Consider the following 19,847-nt stretch of genomic DNA (forward strand, 5'->3'; position numbering starts at 1 on the left):
AGCTGCCAAGTGAAAGAGCCTCAGTGCACTCCATGCATTTTATGTGGGAAGGGAATAAAAGTGAAACCCACAGTGCTCTGGGATAAAAAGGCCATCTCCTGAATAGCTGTCTTAGAAAGAATGCGCCCATTTTCTTCTCAAGTTTCACAATTAACGGCTCTCAAATGCCAGCACTAGCTATCTGTAATCTGGCACACGCTTCACTTGAAACCGACACTAGCATTATCAACTTGGCCTGAAAAGGCAGCATAATAGACAAAGCCGCCTTTACATGTTCGATTCAGATGTGCTGCTGAATAACTACAACCGCATGCATTATTCCTCCATGCTACCTGAATCCCCTCGAGTCTTTCCGAACAGCTGTGTGTGGCAGGTAGACCTTCCCTCCAGAAATATGTTAATTAGACCTCTAGCCATTAAGTAACACCTGAGACATCTTGGTTGCGTCTCCCACCTATGGACAGATGTGTGTATTATAATTTTCAAATATATATATGTAGTATGTGGTGAAGTATCAACTCTTCTTTTGTGTAAGATATTTAAGGTTATAAAATCATTGGGGTGGTATGGCGATATAGGAAATAGATAGGACAATAATATTATAACTACTCCATTATGAGACTTTATTTTCAATTATTTACAACTTCACCAAACTGTCACCATTTGGGCTGAAATATTGCATGATGGGTATCTGCCTCAGGTGGATTTGTATTAGGGAAAATTTCAGCCAAACCAATTCAACTGTTCCCGAGAACAAGATTAGGGAAAAATACATTGTTTTGCCCACATTAAAAAATTCTGGCTTCATTTGCTTTGGAAAGCTGTAGCATCCCCATGCGTTGGAGCAAGGGCTTGAAATTTGACAGTTGTTGTCAGAGATGTGCTTTCACTGTCCTTGTGAAAATCTGACCAAATCTGGCCAAGTTATAAGCCTTTTAAAAAAATATCACATTACACATAAGTTTCTTCGATTATAGCAGCTAAATTCCCCAAGATTCTGTCTGCACCAAGCATAGTCCAGCATGGGGCTAAGCAGAACTTTCCCAGCAATTGTAGTTCTGGGCTGCAAGCTGTGCCAGGGCTGGGTGAGAGTCCAGGCACCTAAATTGAATGCAGGAAACCTATTTCTCCTGTGCTTTCAATGACCCTCTCCTCACCCTGATCCCCCCATGATGAAGCCACAAAGAGGAGGAAGCCGTGTGATTTGAATGCGTAGGGGACAAGAACTGGATCTGGGGGACCAGGGAATAGATTGGCTGAAGACTGGAACCTTAGGCTGGTGGGGAGAGGGAGAAAGGGGAAACTGGGAATGGGAGTAAGGCAGTGGTTCTCAAACTATTGTACTGGGGACCCCTTTCACATAGCAAGCCTCTGAGTGCAACCCCCCTTATAAATTAAAAACACTTGTTTATATATTTAACACCATTATAAATGCTGGAGGCAAAGTGGGGTATGGGGTGGAGGCTGACAGCTCGCAACCCCCCAGGTAATAACCTTGTGACCCCCTGAGGGCTCCCGACCACCAGTTTGAGAACCCCTGGAGTAAGGGGATGGTGGAGACTGGGCTGGTGGTGCTGTGAGCCAGTAGTTGGAAGAGAAGAGACTGAAACCAGATGAGGAGGCACAGGGAGATGGAGAGTGGCTGGACAAGGAGACTGGGACTGAGAACTAGTGGGTGTGGGAAGAAGGTGACGGGGGGGATCAGACAGATCTGATTAGGAGCCAGGACTGGTTGGGTAAAGAGATCAGGCCAAAGTCTGTGCAGGGAGAAACTGAGAGGACTCTGGGAAAGAAGATTGGGACTAGGAGCCATTGGGGACTGAATGAGTCAACAGTCCTGTGGAAAAAAATTGTGTGACCATGTAATTCAAGACCGTATCATAATGCAAACACACAAGGGACAAATTCTGGCATTTCTTAACTTTTGAGTGCTAGACTTTGCAAGCTTAATAATGTTCTTTTAACATAGTTTTTGTATGCTGTATTTATATATTATATTAAGTGCATAACTGTATGTGTGTGCAGACATATATGTGTTTGTATGTATTTTATATATATATATAGCTAATTGCAGTGCATTTTGTTGCACTGGCAAATTTTTTATTTAAATAAAAACAGTGCTAAAAAGAATTCAAAATTTTCAAAACCTATCCACTAAAGGACAGAATTTACATAAATTGGCTGTAAATTGAGTGCAGATGGGTTTTGCAATCCATACATTTATTGCTATTGCATAAGTTTTGCACACTCAAGTCACTTCTATGAACAAAGCTGTGGGTTCACAAATGGAGACCTCTGAAAAATTACCCCCTTACTCTTAAGGTTTGACTTCACATAGAAAACCGGAACATTTAGAATGAAGGATAGAGCCCATGCATCACCACAGTATGAGGACCTGCAGCACCATATATTAGAATTTACCCTTTGTCTCTGAGAATACAGTGAGTTAGTGCAAGGACATACTATTGGCAGCCTAGACTTCCTACACTGACTGTGAAGGGCACATTTTCAAAGCTGGCTGATCATGCTGCACCCACCGTCTATTCCTGTGCAGAAAAATCACAAGATATATAAAAATATGCAAGATAGACAAAAATTGGAAAATATGTATTTGTGCATACAAAACAAATAATTACATATGCAAGTGGGTGGTTATATGTACAGTTTGTAACAATGACCCTAGGTGATTGGTAAACAGGAGTTAATCTGCAAATGGAATTATGAGGACTATGTGGCCAGGGTAATCTAGTGAATCATGTCCTCAGTTCCCTCCCCAACTCCTGGAGGATCTGGAAAATCAGAGAAGGTTCTGGCATTCTGAAAATAAAGCAATATTGTGAAATCTTTCCTCCTCCCCCACTGCATTAGTTCCTCTTATGGTTCTCCTGAGGGAAATTACAGATTATCCATTTTGCACACATACATAGGGCCGGTGAATGGAGCTATGCCAATTTTCTCCACCTGAGGATCTGGACCACAATTCCATGTTTGAATTTATATATGCTTATGTTTGCAAGATGCAATTTAGGCACCTAAACTTGAAAATTTAACTCTGAATGTCGTCACTGTTAGCAGGATTAAATTAAATGGATAGTGATAATTTGGCAAAATTACTCTGGGATTTGAAGGATTTAATTATTTTTGCTTTAAGAAAGTAGTAAAAGAGTACGTCTAAGAGATCCTAAAATGTGCAATATCTTATTTAATAAACTGAAACAACTCATTGATGTGTTTTAGACTACTCATTAATTCATGACTAGCGGCAGAAAATATTTATTACTCCTGGAAACAGTTTTGCTGGTTTCCCAATATGTTTCTAGCCTTGGCAGGTGGTGAGATATCGAAACCTGACTTCCCTATCATTCTAATTTACCATCTTGTTTTAATTCCATTGAAATTTTGATACACCCTCAGCACTTGCTATGGCAGAAATAACATTTGGGATTCTCATGTTACATACTGTACAAGAGCCTGATCCTACACATGGGGCTGTGTGTGGGCAAAAGGGCCCACCACCACAGAACTCAACATAGGATTGAAGTCTGCATCATCCTGTTTTGTTTTGGTTTTTTGTTTGTTTTAAGTAATGGCCACAAAAATTATGTAAGAAATAAAGAAAAAGAAATAAAGAAATAAACTGGAAAACAAGATTGTAAAAATAAAGATCCTAATAATGTCACAATTTGTCACGTAAAGAGATGGATGTAATATACCTGTGAAAAATGGGTAATACCAACTTTCTAGTGGTAAAACAAAATTGGTTCTGTTCTAGATGGTTCACAAGATATCACTTTCAAACTCTCTTTAATAGTGCACTTTTGGTACTAGTCCACAGTTTAATGGGAAAAGTCCCAGGCCCTAGACCAGTTCATGCCCTGCAACATTTCTGATGGTACTAGGGTGCATCTTGTAAATATCATTGTTGGGTAAGAATTAGTTTGGAGAAAATAAAACCCCACCAAAGTCATAGGCCAAATCCTTTTAATATTCTTAAAGGTTTGGATAATTATTTTAAAAACCTTGAATTTCCTTTTCATTTGCCTCTGTACTTCTTGATTCTGATTAAGACCAGAAATTGAGGCACTCAAATACTATAAAGAGAGCTATTCTTACTATATTTCTGGTCCAGCAGGAAAGTGTAGAAAATCTCTAAAGAAAAGCTGTTCTCATCAAATCTCCAGCCCAAATTTGCAAACTCAAGATGTTTGGAGAAAGTTCATATAAAGAATCAGAATTCTGTATGCTTAAACTTAGTGAATCTCACCACCAAACCATTTGAGGATTATCCTTCTCTAGCAAACAAAAATTTATTCTATTTTAAAAATGTATATTATTCACCTCTATAGACCAATGTGGCACCACACTGGTCATTATAAGTTGTTATAAATAATGGGGATCCTTCACAATATTAGTGCAAATAAATATATAGAAAACCTTCTGGAAATAAATCTACTGTACTTACTCATTATGCAGATTAATAAAATGTCAAGTAAAAGTTTAAGAACATAACCATATATTAGAAAGAGCAACATGCTGATTAAGTGGCTATTGTATAACAAATATTTGATATCTTGTAATTATCACTAAGCAATAAAACTATGCGGGCTTGGTTTGCATTTACACTAAGGCCCCTTTAGACTCCTTACTGTAAATTGTGTGAGAATTAGGCCCCGTATTTTTAAATTCCAACTGAATATTGGGAGATTTTTTGGAATCAAAGGGTATCTGTTATATTTAAATTATGGTTCCCTTCTGTGAGTTATTAATTTTTATATTAATACCGGTATGATGATCTTAAGGTGTTTTGCAAACATTAATCAAGTAATGTCTGTGATACCCTTATGTGGTAGGAAATAAAAATAATATTCTACAGATAAGGAAACTGCAGCAAAGAGGTTAAGTGACTTGCCCAAGGACACAGAAGGAATTAGAGTCAGACCCAGGATTAGTAATCAGGACCTCATAGTTCCCAGGCATGTAATTCAGACCACATTATGTTCTTATGCTCTCTGACCATGTCCAGGATAGAGGTTTTGTTTGGTGGGAGCATGAGAATAGGTGGGCTAAAATACAGCTGAATATTTTGGAGAATCATCAAACCACAGCAATTAGAGCTGATCTAGTCCAGTGCACGATAGTTTATTACAACACATTTTCTAGTACTTTTTTCCATCTACTATCCTCCACTCATGGAGTTTACATTACTTTATTTGAGAAACTATTACACAGTCTATGATACTTTACTGTCAAGCACTAACCATGCACTGTAGGTCCTTGTGGCTAGTCTAGGGAAGTGGTTCTCAACCTATTAACCATTGTGGGCTGCATATGCAGCTGTGTGTGTGTTACGTAGGCCATATCAACACAATACATGTACTACCTGTATGGCCCTGAGGATGTCACATGGGCCGCAGCTGTGGGCTGATTGGGCCGCAAGTGGTCCATGGACCTCAGATTGAGAACCACTGATCTAGGATCCAGCTGGCTGTGGTGTGTCAGAATCTCCCTCCTGATACCTGTATGTATGTTTGGGGCGGGAGGAAGAGAGATAGGATGCTTTCTCTTTCCTCACCCAGGAATCCTGTGGAATGGAAGAAGGGGAAATGGCCCTCTTTGTCCCCTAAATTCAGATGTGAGAACGGCCACGCCTGAGAACCAGACAAGGTAGGACATGGGGAGAGGGGGAGGGGCAGGGAGCGAGACAGAGAAAGAGAGTGTGTGTGCGCACATGTACAGTGGGACACATGACACTGCTCCCCAAAAAGACAATACAGGTATGTGTTTTGGGTATGGGAGAGATTGGGAAGATGTCAGGGTGTTCCTGGGAGTGAGAAGGGAAGCGTGGAGAGTGCCTAAGAGAAAATCTGAGCCCTCAAACAAATCACCTGTTCCCAGTAGATGGACCCAGCATGGTTTCATTAGCTGTAACTGTGAAACTATTTTGGCTCCTTTTCATTCCTTCTCTTCTTTTTATTCCCCCCGAGGAATTGTAGCCTATTGCATGTAGTTATGGGGTCTCTCAGCATTCTCCAGGCTTTCTTCCATACTCGAGGATTTTACTACCTTCTACCAGAGTACTAAACTCACTGGATAAGTTCACAAATTTGCTTTCTTGAAATGTAATATCCTGATATGGCTGCATTCTGTGAAGCCATTCCTTCCTATGGCTAACTCAGCTAGCTTGTGTTCCCTTGTACCAAACACCCTCTCTGTTGGTAAGAGGTAGATCTAGGGAGGCTTCACTGTTTGGTTGCAATCTGTATTGCTCAAATTAAAGGAACTTGTTTATCACACATGAGCACACAAAATCCATGTGCAGCACACTAGTGAGATGCTACGAGCGGCCCTTTTATTATACACCACTATATCTGAGAAAGCAGACTGAGGGCCTGATTCTCATCTCACTAGGCCAGTCTAAATCAGGAGCAATTCCATTTCCCTTAAAATCAGTGTAAAACTACACCTCTACCCCGGTACAACGCTGTCCTTGGGAGCCAAAAAAATCTTACCGCGTTATAGGTGAAACCGCGTTAGATCGAACTTGCTTTGATCCGCCGGAGAGTACAGCTCTGCCCCCCCAGAGCGCTGCTTTACCACATTATATCTGATTTTGTGTTATATCGGGATAGAGGTGTGGTATAAATGAGACAAGACCCTGATGAGGCCTACTGCATGCTGCCCATGTTCCATGCTGCTTTTTTTAGTCCATGAAGTACATTTCAGGCATCCAGTCAAATATGATTCACAAAGACTAAATGTAAAGTGTAACAAAGGCAATAAACATCAGTTTATTTTAATTAAAAAACCACAAACATATGCAAAGAAATTCACTCAATTAAAAACATAATTAAAAGAATATTAATCATGCAACAAAGTAACACCAGACCCCCAAATCCAAAACATCTAGTCACAAAAAAAGAAGACAAAGTTCTTTCTCAATGTTCCTCTTTCTCTCAGGTGCGGGAGAAACATAATTGTGAAATTCTTAACTTTGGTCATCCTCTGTGAACAGTACCATAACATTATTTTAAGACAGTTTATGTTGGACAAATTCTCTCATGTTACTGGAAAAGGGAAATGGATGGCATGAACACACTGTCGTTTCTAGCCAGACCTTGGGTGATTTATGCTACTGTCTTCTCACTCACAGGTTCAGTATTATACTGGCACCCGCTAGCACTGCAATGGTTGAGTGTCTGGCTGTCAGCATTTCCATCATAAATTTCTCTTTTTGGAGATTTATGACTTTGCTGTAAAATGTTGCTTGGGGCTGAATCTTGCAAGGTCATTTTAAGTTACGAGAGAGCAAACACAATAAAAAAAAAGTTAGTGGCTTCTAACACTTTTTTGTACTTACCATTCAAAAACATCTTTAGAAAAAGCCTCACTCTGCAGTGTAATTTATAGCGTAGAATTGAACATTTAACTATGGTATTTATAAAGAAAAAACCCTAGAGCATTCATATTATTTCTGTTACAAAAGAACCCGTCTACATGACTACATCTGAAGAGCTGCTACTTTTCAACAAAAATATCCTAAGAATTTTTACGAGAGGATTTTAGGGCCAAATTTTTGTCTCATTGATTTAATGGGGAGTTTTAACATTGACATCAATGGGATCAGGATTTGACACTGTAACACGACTGATGTATCTTTCCCCTTGAGGTATGCTACCATGCCTCAGTTTCCTCTTCTTATGTGTCGCTAGGGTAATTGCACACCAAACAACTGGTGTTTCAGATTAAAATCTCCCTTTCTGGGGACTTCTTTGTAATTAATTTAAACAAAAGTTATGCAACCCATCACCCCTGTATCTGGACATCCTTGGATCAGGGCTTCCCACCAGTTTTATTCTTGGCTCCTGGCTTGCTCTCACCACACAGGGAGACTCACTTGTTCCGCTCCAGAGATCCAACCACAGCCTACAGTTCTTCCCCTGGCATAAGAAAGGCCCTACTGGGTCAGACCAAAGGTCCATCTAGCCCAGTATCCTGTCTTTCAACAGTGGCAAGTGCCAGGTGCCCCAGAGAGAATGAACAGAACAGGTAATCAAGTGGTCCATCCCCTGTCGCTCATTCCCAGCTTCTGGCAAACAGAGGCTAAGGACACCATTCCTGCCCATCCTGGCTAATAGCCACTGATGGACCTATCCTCCATGAATTTATCTAGTTCTTTTTTGAACCCTGGTATGGTCTTGGCCTTCACAACATCCTCTGGCAAGGAGTTCCACAGGTTGACCGTGCATTGTATGAAGAAATACTACTTTTTGTTTGTTTTAAACTTGCTGCCTATTAATTTCATTTGGTGACCCCTAGTTCTTGTGTTATGAGAAGTAGTAAACAACACTTCCTTATCTACTTTCTCTACATCAGTCATGATTTTATAGACTTCAATCATATCTCCCCTTAACCGTCTCTTTTCCAAGCTGAAAAGTCCCAGTTTTATTAATCTCTCCTCATACGGAAGCCATTCCCGACCCCTAAGCATTTTGTTGCCCTTTTCTGAACCTTTTCCAAGTCCAATATATCTTTTTTGAGATGGGGCAACCACATCTGCATACAGTATTCAAGATGTGGGCATACCATGGATTTATATAGAGGCAACATGATATTTTCTGTCCTATTATCTATTCCTTTCTTAATTATTCAAAGCATTCTGTTCGCTTTTTTGACTGCCGCTGCACATTGAGTGGATGTTTTCAGAAAACTACCCACAATGACTCGAAGATCACTTTCTTGAGTGGTAACAGCTAATTTAGACCTTATCATTTTATATGTACAATTGGAATTATGCTTTCCAATGTGCATTACTTTGCATTTGTCAAGATTAAATTTCATCTGCCATTTTGTTGCCCAGTCACCCAGTTTTGAGAGATTCCTTTGTAGCTCTTCGCATTCTGCCTGGGTCTTAACTATCTTTAGTAATTTTGTATCATCTACACATTTTGTCACCTCACTGTTTACGCCTTTTTCCAGATCATTTATGAATATGTTGAATAGGACTGGTCCCAGAACAGACCCCTGGGGAACACCACTATTTACCTCTCTCCATTCTGAAAACTGACCATTTATTCCTACTCTTTCTTTCTGATCTTTTAACCAGTTACCAATCCATGAGAGCACTTTCCCTCTTATCCCATGGCAGCTTACTTTGTGTAAGAGCCTTTGGTGAATGAGCTGCAAAGGCTTTCTGAAAATCTAAGTACACTATATCCACTGGATCCCCTTGTTCCACATGCTTGTTGACCCCCTCAAAGAATTCTAGTAGATTGGTGAGGCATGATTTCTTTTTACTAAAACCATGTTGACTCTTCCTCAACAAATTACGTTCATCGATATGTATGACAATTCGTTCTTTATTATAGTTTCAACCAGTTTGCCAGGTACTGAAGTCAGGCTTACAGGCCTGTAATTGCCGGGATCACCTCTGGAGCCCTTTTTAAAAATTGGCGTCACATTAGCTATCCTCCAGTCATCCGGTACAGAAGCTGATTTAAATGATTAGTTACAGACAACAGTTAGTAGTTCTGCAATTTCACATCTGAGTTCCTTCAGAACTCTTGGGTGAATACCATCTGGTCCTGGTGACTTATTGCTGTTTCATTTAGCAATTTGTTCCAAAACCTCCTCTAATGATACCTCAATCTGGGACAGTTCCTCAGATCTGTCACCTAAAAAGAATGGCTCAGGTTTGGAAATCTCCCTCACATCCTCAGCCGTGAAGACGGATGCAAAGAATTCATTTAGGTTCTCCACAATGGCCTTATCATCCTTGAGTGCTCCTCAATCATACAGTGGCCCCCACTGGTTATTTAGCAGGCTTCCTGCTTCTGATGTACTTTAAAAAAATGCTGTTACTTTTTGAGCCTTTGGCTAACTGTTCCTCAAATTCTTTTTTGGCCTTCCTAATTGTATTTTTACACTTTATTTGCCAGTGTTTATGCTCCTTTCTATTTTCCTCACTAGGATTTAACTTCCACTTTTTTTGCCTCTCACTGCTTCTTGTACTTTGTTGTTTAGCCATGGTGGCTCTTTTTTGGTTCCCTTACCATGTTTTTTAATTTGGGATATACATTTAAGTTGAACCTCTGTTATGGTGTCTTTAAAAAGTTTCCACGCAGCTTGCAGAGATTTCACTTTTGGCACTGTACCCTTTAATTTCTGTTTAACTAACCTCCTCATTTTTGTGTAGTTCCACTTTCTGAAATTAAATGCTACAGTGTTGGGCCATTGTGATATTTTTCCTGCCACAGGGATATTAAATTTAATTATATTATGGTCACTATTAACAAGCGGTCCAGCTATATTCACCTCTTGGACCAGATCCTGTGCTCCATATAGGACTAAATCAAGAATTGCCTCTCTTCTTGTGGGTTCCAGGACCAGCTGCTCCAAGAAGCAGTCATTTAAGGTGTCAAGAAACTTTATCTCTGTATCCCATCCTGAGGTGTACCATGTACCAGTCAATATGGGAATAATTGAAATCCGTCATTATTATTATTATTGAGTTTTTTTATTTTAATAGCCTCTCTAATCTCCCTGAGCATTTCACAGTCACTATCACCATCCTGGTCAGGTAGTCAGTAATATATCCATACCGCTACGTTCTTATTATTAGAGCATGGAATTTCTATCCTTAGAGATTCTATGGTACAGTTTGATTCATTTATGATTTTTACATCATTTGATTCTATGCTTCATTTCACATTAGTGCCACTCCCCCACCAGCACGACCTGTTCTGTCCTTCCAATATATTTTGTACCCTTGTATTACTGTATCCCATTGATTATCCTCATTCCACCAAGTTTTTGTGATGCCTATTATTTCAATATCCTCATTTAATACAAGGCTCTCTAGTTCATCCATTTTATTATTTAGACTTCTAGCACTGGTGTATAAGCACTTTAAAAACTTGTCTCCTTTTAGCTGTCTGCCATTACATGATGTAATTGAATGGGACTCTTTTTTATTTGACTGTTTGTGATCCGACCTTGCCTGTATTTTCCATCCTCTCGTCCTCACTAGGACATAGTGTCATTAGGCAATGTGTCCTTCTGCAGGCTGCTGTAGAGTGACCCACATCGGCTATTTCCTAGTCCTTGCTTTCCCTCCAACTGAGCCTAAAGCACATGTGTAGTTTCCAGGTATGGCTGGAAATTTCTTCTTTTGAAAGGGCTGCATATCCAAGAGTGGTGCATGCAAAGAATTTGTGCCCTATTAGAGTCCCACAGTGCCTGTGAAGTACAATTAAATAAAGTGACTGGATTTTTAAAGAGTGATGTTTTATAACTAATAGCAGCATTTATAGTTACACATTTTGACTTCAGAATAGTCTGATTTCATACTATACGGCAAATCCTGCCCCTTTCCCCCTATGTGCAAAAGGCTCTCTGACAGGAAAATGGTATGGCTGCAAAAGTGGTAATGAATGTAGGGCCAGGGACTTGGAAGAGTTAACCTCACTCCACAGAGTTTTCCAACAGGCAGCTATGTTACTCAGAATCCTCGCTCATATATTTGTTAGGGCTTAAACTGAACATAAGAACAGCCTTACTGGATCAGACCAATGGTCCATCTAGCCCAGTATCCTGTCTAATACTGGCCAGTGTCAGACGGTTTGGAGGGAATGAACAGAACAGGGTAATTCTGAGTGATCCATTCCCTGTCATCCAGTCCCAGCTTCTGGCAGTTGGAGGCTTAGGGACACAAGGATCATGGAGTTACATCTTAGCTAATAGACAGTGATGGACCTACCTTCCATGGGTTTATCTAGTTCTTTGTTAAACCCAGTTATACTTTTGACCTTCACAATGTCCCATCACAATGAGCTCGAAAGATTCTATCTGTGTTGTGTGAAGTACTTCCTTTTGTTTGCTTTAAACCTGCTGCCTATTCATTTCATCTGGTGATCCCTAGTTCTGGTGTTTATCCCTAGTAGGGGTAAATAACACTTCCCTATTCACTTTCTGCATATCACTCATGATTTTGCGATCTCTATCATATGCCCCTTTAGCCATCTCTTTTCTAAGCTGAACAGTTCCAGTCTTTTTAATCTCTCCACGTATGGAACCAGTTCCATACCCCGAAATATTTTTGTTGCCCTTCTCTGCACCTTTTCCAATTCTAATATATTCTTTTTTGAGATGAGGGAACCAAAACTGCACGCAGTATTCAAGGTATGGGCTCACCATGGATATACATATTCTCATTATGATATTTTCTGTTTTATTATTTATTCCTTTTCTATACACCATAGGCATTAGGAAACATTTTTTAACAGCATATTGGATAGTGATCGAGGTGCATTTGGGGGATTTTCATTCTCCTCTAAAGCATCAAATTATTGGCCACTATCAGAGGCAAAATACTGGATTTGACAGACCATTCTTTTGATTCAATAGAGGAAATCTTCTGTTCCTATAATACACATTAGCATCCAAGATAATGTCTGACTTGTTCAAATAATTGTATAGTTTCATTTCAACTGCCTTCACTTAAATGTTTCAAAGACAGAAGTGCTTCCCTTGGTCAAGAGGAGCATCCTCAAGCTAACTTGATCTTCTCTATTTCCCTCCTCAACTGACACCCTCTGTTTGCCTCCAATGTGGCATCATCTTTTTTTAAGCCTTTAGGTGCCCTTTGGGTCATGCTTTCATGCTTTCCTCCACAACCATCAGGGTTAGAAACTTACAGTGGGGATAACGAGGAGAAGAAAGGCACAGGGGGCACCACGATGGCTTAAAGCCACCCAGGACTCCCCCAGACAGGGATAATCCTCCAGCTAAATGAGCTTTAGGTATGCTTTACACCTGCAGAGCAGTACAAAGTGGCCTTAATGGAGGCAAAGGTGAGGGTCATCGATTCTCCATATAAATACTGCTGATATCCCACCTTTGCCTCATAGTCACACACACCTACTGTTTGTGCTCACACTATAGATGTACTAGCCTGCACCTCCACATGCTTCTAGACAGCCATAAAGCGCCTCATCTATATACAGTGACATACACACTGTAAAAGAAACTGAATAGTGCCTTGTTACAAGAGAAATATGTCATTAAAGATTGGATTGTAAATTCTAGTGCCCAAGGGCAAAGTGAAGCTTCAGCATTCAGTTGTGGCTCTGAGAAATCCTGGCTTCATTCAAGTCCATGAGAATTTTGTCATGGACTTCAATGGAGCCAGGATTTTACCCTTCCTGTTTTTGTGTGCTTAAATACACGACCTTCGTCTTGCATCAACACTGGGTTTAAAAAAAAATGTTATCAGTTAAATACATTTCCATGAACACAGCCAACATTTACAATGCAATGTTTATCATCCAATAGTGCTGAGCTGTGTGTAGTGAGTTCAGAGAATCAAGTTAATATTGTTAACATAGATGGTGCGTAAAGAATAGTGTCTCATCTTTTACACTGATAGGTTTGTCTTCTACCATTTGAATTCAGACAGTAATACCATAACATTTCCTTGAATATGATGATCTTGTATATCAAGGACAAAGGTAACATTACAATGCCAGTTATCTTGCAAGCTGCCTCATTATCACACAGTAACCCCACCTTACTCAGTGGCATTATGGTACTGGGAGAAGTGTCATGATATACCAAGATATAGTATTCCAGGGAAATTCATAAGATAACTCAGTCATAATTTTGCTTGCTGTTCAAAAGTACAGTCTCATGAATGTTCTGTAAAGCAGAGTGATGTTTGCTTTTCTTTTGAAGCAGGAGACATTTATTTACAGTGTAAGTGGATATATAAGTTGCTCCTTCTTCCACTTACCTCTTCTATCCCCTTCTATGTACAGATCCCATTCTTTACTATTATTAATTTTTAAACAAACCTACTGCATTTAACAGTGTTTCTAGCTGAGGGAGCTTTCTATAAGTATTTCCTTATAGTTAACATGAAAATGCTTCCTTCTCTCATGACGACACAAGGTTTACTCTATTCTGTCTAAAACATCATACTAGCCAGGGTTTCTTAAATGTAAATCTTTCTCCTGACCTCCTCTCAGGAGCCTGAAATCCTTGGGGCTTTCAAGCAACTTGTGTTTCTCCAGATACACTTCCTCTCCTCTGCTCTTCCTGCTGATAAATTTACCTTTCTTTGTTAGAACGGCTTTGCTAAATCTCTAAATGCATTCAGCTGTAGGACATTTATTATTATCTAAACTTGATAATGCATGGACAGTTCACTATTGCTAGCAATTTTATTTCCATATACAAAAGTGTAAAGAACTAATATTTGGACCAATGGGATGAACTCCTATTTGCATTGGTATTCTTCAGTTCTGGAAAAAGTACAGACACGCCATCTGATCAAGATGCTGTTTCCTGACTGTTCTGCATATTCCATAGCTATGAGGCTTCAGAGCTACTGAGGAAACAGCATTTGCAAAAAGCCAAAGCCAAAAAAAAAAAAAAAATCCCAACCCCCCCTCCCACCAGAATAAATCAAATAGACCAAGGGTTTCACCTGGCAAAGCCGACTCCTCTGCTGACTCCATTAGCATCTCTTAATATTCTGGTGGAAATGACATGTCCGAAGGGTTTCAGCATATTCTCCAGTTCCTGCTCATCCATGGAAATGGGTAAATTTGAGATGTATAAATTAGTTGGGTCTTGCTCTTGTTGCTAAGATAAAAGAAAAGAAACAGCCTCAATTAAACTCAGTACTTTAACAGAACAGCTTGTGGCTCCCGATATCCAAAAATGGTGGGGGCGCCAAATAATACAGAGCCAAGAAATTATAACAGGGTTAGAAGCATAGCTCTGCAAGGTATTCAGAGCTGACAATATATTTGTCAAATAGAGCCCATTAAGGCCTCAACCCTGCAAATTTTCATGCATGTGCTTATCTCTCCATCCATGAGTAGTCCCATTTATCTCAATGGGACAGCTCATGTGCAGGACGTTACTCTCATGCACAAGTGTTTTCAGGACTGTGCCCTGATTTGGGAAGTTGACTGAACAGAACACGATTTCCACATATGTGTTCACTGCTCAAAAATATTCAGCAAATGTTGTATGCAGAGACATATATTCCAGCCTGAAGACTGTTTAAAGCTTGGTCACTATGAATGAGCTTGGTTGAAAATGGAGAATGTTTTTCTGGAAATTTTCCAACAAGCTCTAATGAGGATTTTTGCTTTGAAGGTTTGATATTTCCAATTCAAACTTCAAGCTTTTTTGACTAATAGGTCACATGGTGTATGTTTTATTCCTTGATTGGATGAGCATAATTCTTAGAATGGGTTAGAATGTGAATACTCAAGAATTCAAATTTGAAAATCACTTTCTAGTAATACTCCAGAGTATTAGTTTAAAATGGCAGTTTTGGCAAACATTCCTGCTGGTACCTTGTTTGCTAGAATACTCTCAGGAAGGGGATACAAAACATAGGTGCAGCAAAAGCATTAAAAACTTTGAACAAAAGCCCTGACTTGTACCTGTTTAATTAAACAAGTTTAGTTAAACCCTTGCAAACATCTGTATGGACACACTTATTTTGGTTTACAAGCAGCTTATTTTGGTTTAGCTTAAACCTGTTTCCAATTGACTTAGGGCTTTCTACACCTAAAACACTACAGTGGCACAGCTGCACCACTGTAGCGCTTCAGTGTAGACACTACCTACGCCGATGGGAGGGATTCTCCTGTTGGTGTAGATAATCCATCTCTCTGAGTGGAAGGTTGATGAAAGAATTCTTCTGACAACCTAGTGCTGGGGGGTAATTCAATATAGTTACTCCTCTCGGGATGTAGATTTTTCTGATGTAAATTCCCAGTGTAGATCAGACCTTAGGATAACTCAAAATAAGCCTGGTTTAAACCAAAATCAGAATATCCATACAGCCTGTGTATCAGTTTAGCTAAATTAGCTTTAAAAAAATCACACCTTCAGTTAACCCAGTGCAACTCGGTTCGTGGACAAGCACAAACAATCCCATGCATTTGCCCAACTCCAGGAAGATACGTGAATAGAGTGCAAACTCAAGGAGCCTGTTTCTCCACTTCCTTGCACCTCATTCACCCCTCTACAAAGTGAACACCATCACTGTGAGGGACTAGAGAATTCTGATTTTGCAGCAGTTTACATCACTGTACAAAGGTATAAATGACTACAAAAGGTGCAACCCTGTAGAGAGTCAGGGCCAAAGACTTATCAAAGTTCAAAGGCAAGAGAAACCTCCCACTATAGCAGTTCAAGAGGGCATATCTCTGCCATACACATGCAGCTGATTTTTGCCTTTAATGTATGGAAGATGAACATCAAGTTATAAATTCAGACATACCCGGTTCCATTTCACTATAAATAGCTCATAATAAACCTGGCATAAAATAAACATGTGGAACCATAAATGCAATAGGGAAACAATTATACTATGCCTAATAATAATACCAAATAAGCAACCAAGTTATCTTTTACTAGTTTAAACACTTTAGGAGTTCTATTAAAATATAAATTATATTACATACACAAACACACATATACAGTTTATATTCACATGTGCACATGCAAACACACATACATCACAAATGTAACCGTGCCCAACATGCTAAATTGCAGTGACGTGTGCACTGTTGCCAACTCTCACAATTTTATTAAGAGTCTCGCAATATTTGGTGATCTTAAAGCACCAGGTCCCTGGAATAGGTGAATGTGGGAGAATCACAGCTTACCTTTAAAAAAAAAAAAAAAAGGAAAGAAAGAAGGGGAGGTTCTATTTATGCAAACTTGAAATCATGAACCCTAAAGGCTCAAAAACCTGAAGTGACATTTCTTATTTTTTAAAGTCTCTTGAATTTTAGCCAACCTCATACTTTTTTTGGGTCTGATTCATGAATGCTTGGCATTGGGAATGCTACACATGGTAAACGGCACATTACCTCCTCATCTAAGTCCTATCTGTAATGCCTCTCCCCTAGAACTACCTGTAATGTGTCACACCTCAGAACAGTTTGAAAGAAGTGCCATTTTATAAAACGGAAATAGTAATAAAAAAACCCAGAAAACACCCTCAAGTTACTATTATAGTAAAATGTGTATAGATGAGTGACCATATTTTATGGGGGAAGGGGGAATAAAACCCTAAAGGGGCAAAGTGTTGAAAAGTAAACTGATCTTGAAAAAGGAAAAAAAATAAAAACAACAAAACACAAACACCTCCCTCCCTCTCCTTCCTTTTACGCCTTCCCTCACACCCCATCCCTTTTCCAGATGAGAAGGCTTTTTCCTCCACAGTAACTAAAATACAGTTTTGCTTACTTTGCATTTTAAAACTAAATTGGGAACGAGGGGCTGGCATTGTTACAATGTCAGCAATGTGAAGACAAATCATGTGATCAATTCTGAGAATATAAACCTGGCTGATATTTAGAGGGGAAGAAAAAGAGGAGAGGTTGGGAACAAGAAAGGCATGATATGAGTTTAAAAAAATTAGATTAACATTTTTAAAAGCACTTTCCCTTTTCAGCACTTTTGCACTTTTTTCTGTGTGTATATTGTGAAGTGTTATTTTGCTTTGTTATTTTGCTGTAGCTGAAGGGAGAGGGAAGATTAGGAAGTGTCTTTATTTTGAAAATGCTGAGCAGTGGAGTCAATTAAAGCAGAGGCATCACAGAACTCAATCAGAGTAAAGATTTGCAATTTCACAGGCAGCGTTATTCAGAAATAATCAGATTATTATGCAAACCTCTGCCTTTTGATTGGTTAACTGTTTGGATTAATCAACCAATCAGTGCAGGGATCAGGACCGCTGACAGCAATTCCGGGTTCCAGAGCAGAACAGTCAATTGGCGTGGAGCTGGACCAAGTATGGCGGCTGTGCACACATGCACGCACAAGCTTTGCCCGTGGTCTGCCTGACATTTATGCGGTGCTGCGCCAGCGAGCTGCTGCTGGCTGTGCTGTTGGTGCCCACCAAATTGCCAGTCGTGCTGCTGGGCGTGCTCTTCCAGCACGGCCAGGGCTTTCACATGCCCACCAGGCTGCCTTCGCCATCACCAGTACCACCCCGTGCGCACCCCTAGGAGCTCTGCAGCCCGCCCAGGGCTCCCGGCCACCGCCACAGCTACCACGGCAGCGGCTGGGGGCCCCTGGGCCATTTTAAATCACCCGGACCCCTGGGCAATTGCCCCCATTTCCCCCCCCCATCAGCAGGCCTGACAGGGATCGACATATTTTTATTTAGAAATAAATATACTGTGGTAGTGCAAATCAGACCTATAACCAGAATACAGAGGATGGAATAACAGAGAAAATACAGTTACGCATCATTAACTGTACAGCATCCCTCATTCTCACTGAGACAATTCTATTTCAATAGAATATTAAAGTGTGAGATTTTGTTTTGACTATTGAGTCTTCTTTATACCTGTGGCAAAAATAAAAAGTTTTAAAAAATAAAAATTGCAGCCATGTTCCATACCATAGAGTTTATCTTCCAGTTCCTTTTCTAGAGTAGGAAGCACTGATCCTTGTAGCAGATACAGATTAAATACAGTGGCTTTAAATACCCATAGACATGTTAGCTAAATTTTAAGTGTGAATGAATTCCCACCTGAAAGTTTGCTCTATGACCATTATTTACCTATGACACCTTTATCAATATGATAAACAGGAGCAGTAAATAGATGTATTAAATCATAAAGGGCTAAATTAGGCTGCCCACTCTACCCTCAAGTGATTTACACTGTTTTGTATAGAACGGAAAATAATTCCACATTATATTTTCTCTGCATAAATATAATATTTTCTTCTCTTGCTGGGAAGAGACGACTTCAAAGAGATTTTGGTTTACTCAGGAGTCCTGTGAATTAATTCTCCCTATTAACAATCCATCTCAACTCCCGGGAGCAATTTGCAAAAGGGAGTTAACCACTGTCTACTAGTTAAGAGGAGTTTCACTTTACATCTTCCAAATTGACTTTGGAATCTCTGTGAACACATTGTGGTACCTAGTTTTGTGTCACTCTTCAAAGTCCTCTTTACACAGGCATAGTCAGGTTTGATATTTATGGGTCATATACAAGTTGTCTTGTCCTTGAATAATTAGATACTGTACTGCCACTTACATCACACTATTGATACTAATCAATATCAGTTACAGATTGCCTTTAGAATCACTGTAACCTCATCCAGAACATTTTAGACACTAGTCACTTCATATGATTCAAAATTATTACTATTTCCGTCATGCTGCTTAGTAGTCAGGTTCCATCCTCCCTTTAAATAACAGTTACACCCTTATGGAAGAAACCATCCATATGTCACTGAATTACTCTTTAAAATATAGTCATATCACACATTTCTCATTTCTTGACAATATTGTTCCAACTGTAGTGGCTGTGTCTTCAATCTTATCTTTGGAACCACAATTTATATGATCAATGCCAATCTGGATTCAGGACAAGTCATAGCACTGAGACCATTTAGAGAAGGCTTGTAATGATTTCTTTCTTTTTGTGGACTCGTGTTCAAAATCTCTTCTTGTTCTTTAGTGTTGACTTTTTTTGAAATTGCAGATCCTGGGACCCTTCTAGGACATTTGAAATATATACTAGAACATATAGGGAAACTGGTTTGGTTTGTATTTGACTGGCTAGTTGCTGTATGTGACCTTTAATCTGGAAGGTCACATTCAATCAATTCCATGAATGAGAATTGAAGGGTTTTTCCAGAGTTCCATTTTTGCCATTTCTACACGCTTTTTCTTTCTGCTAGTTTTCACAGATTGGAGTTAATGCCAACACTTTCAAACTTCATGATACCTCAAAAAATCAGGTCACTAATTTATTAGATGTCTAACTATAGATAGAGGTGCCCAACTTTAGGTAGGC

The 19,847-nt window shown here is 39.6% G+C and overlaps 1 protein-coding gene across 6 annotated transcripts in view; it reads right to left on the reverse strand.

Moving 5' to 3' along the window:
* The window catches only part of RBMS3 (RNA binding motif single stranded interacting protein 3), a 908,048-nt gene that overhangs the window by 163,180 nt on the left and 725,021 nt on the right, over positions 1-19,847 (reverse strand). For all 6 annotated transcript variants that reach the window (XM_054019902.1, XM_054019901.1, XM_054019900.1 and 3 more), the window contains one exon: positions 14,483-14,640. In XM_054019902.1, coding sequence (XP_053875877.1) covers positions 14,483-14,640 — 158 coding nt within the window. The remainder of the gene's footprint in view (positions 1-14,482; positions 14,641-19,847) is intronic.

Source organism: Malaclemys terrapin, chromosome 2 (genome assembly GCF_027887155.1).
Source record: "Malaclemys terrapin pileata isolate rMalTer1 chromosome 2, rMalTer1.hap1, whole genome shotgun sequence".
Lineage (NCBI taxonomy): Eukaryota > Metazoa > Chordata > Testudines > Emydidae > Malaclemys > Malaclemys terrapin.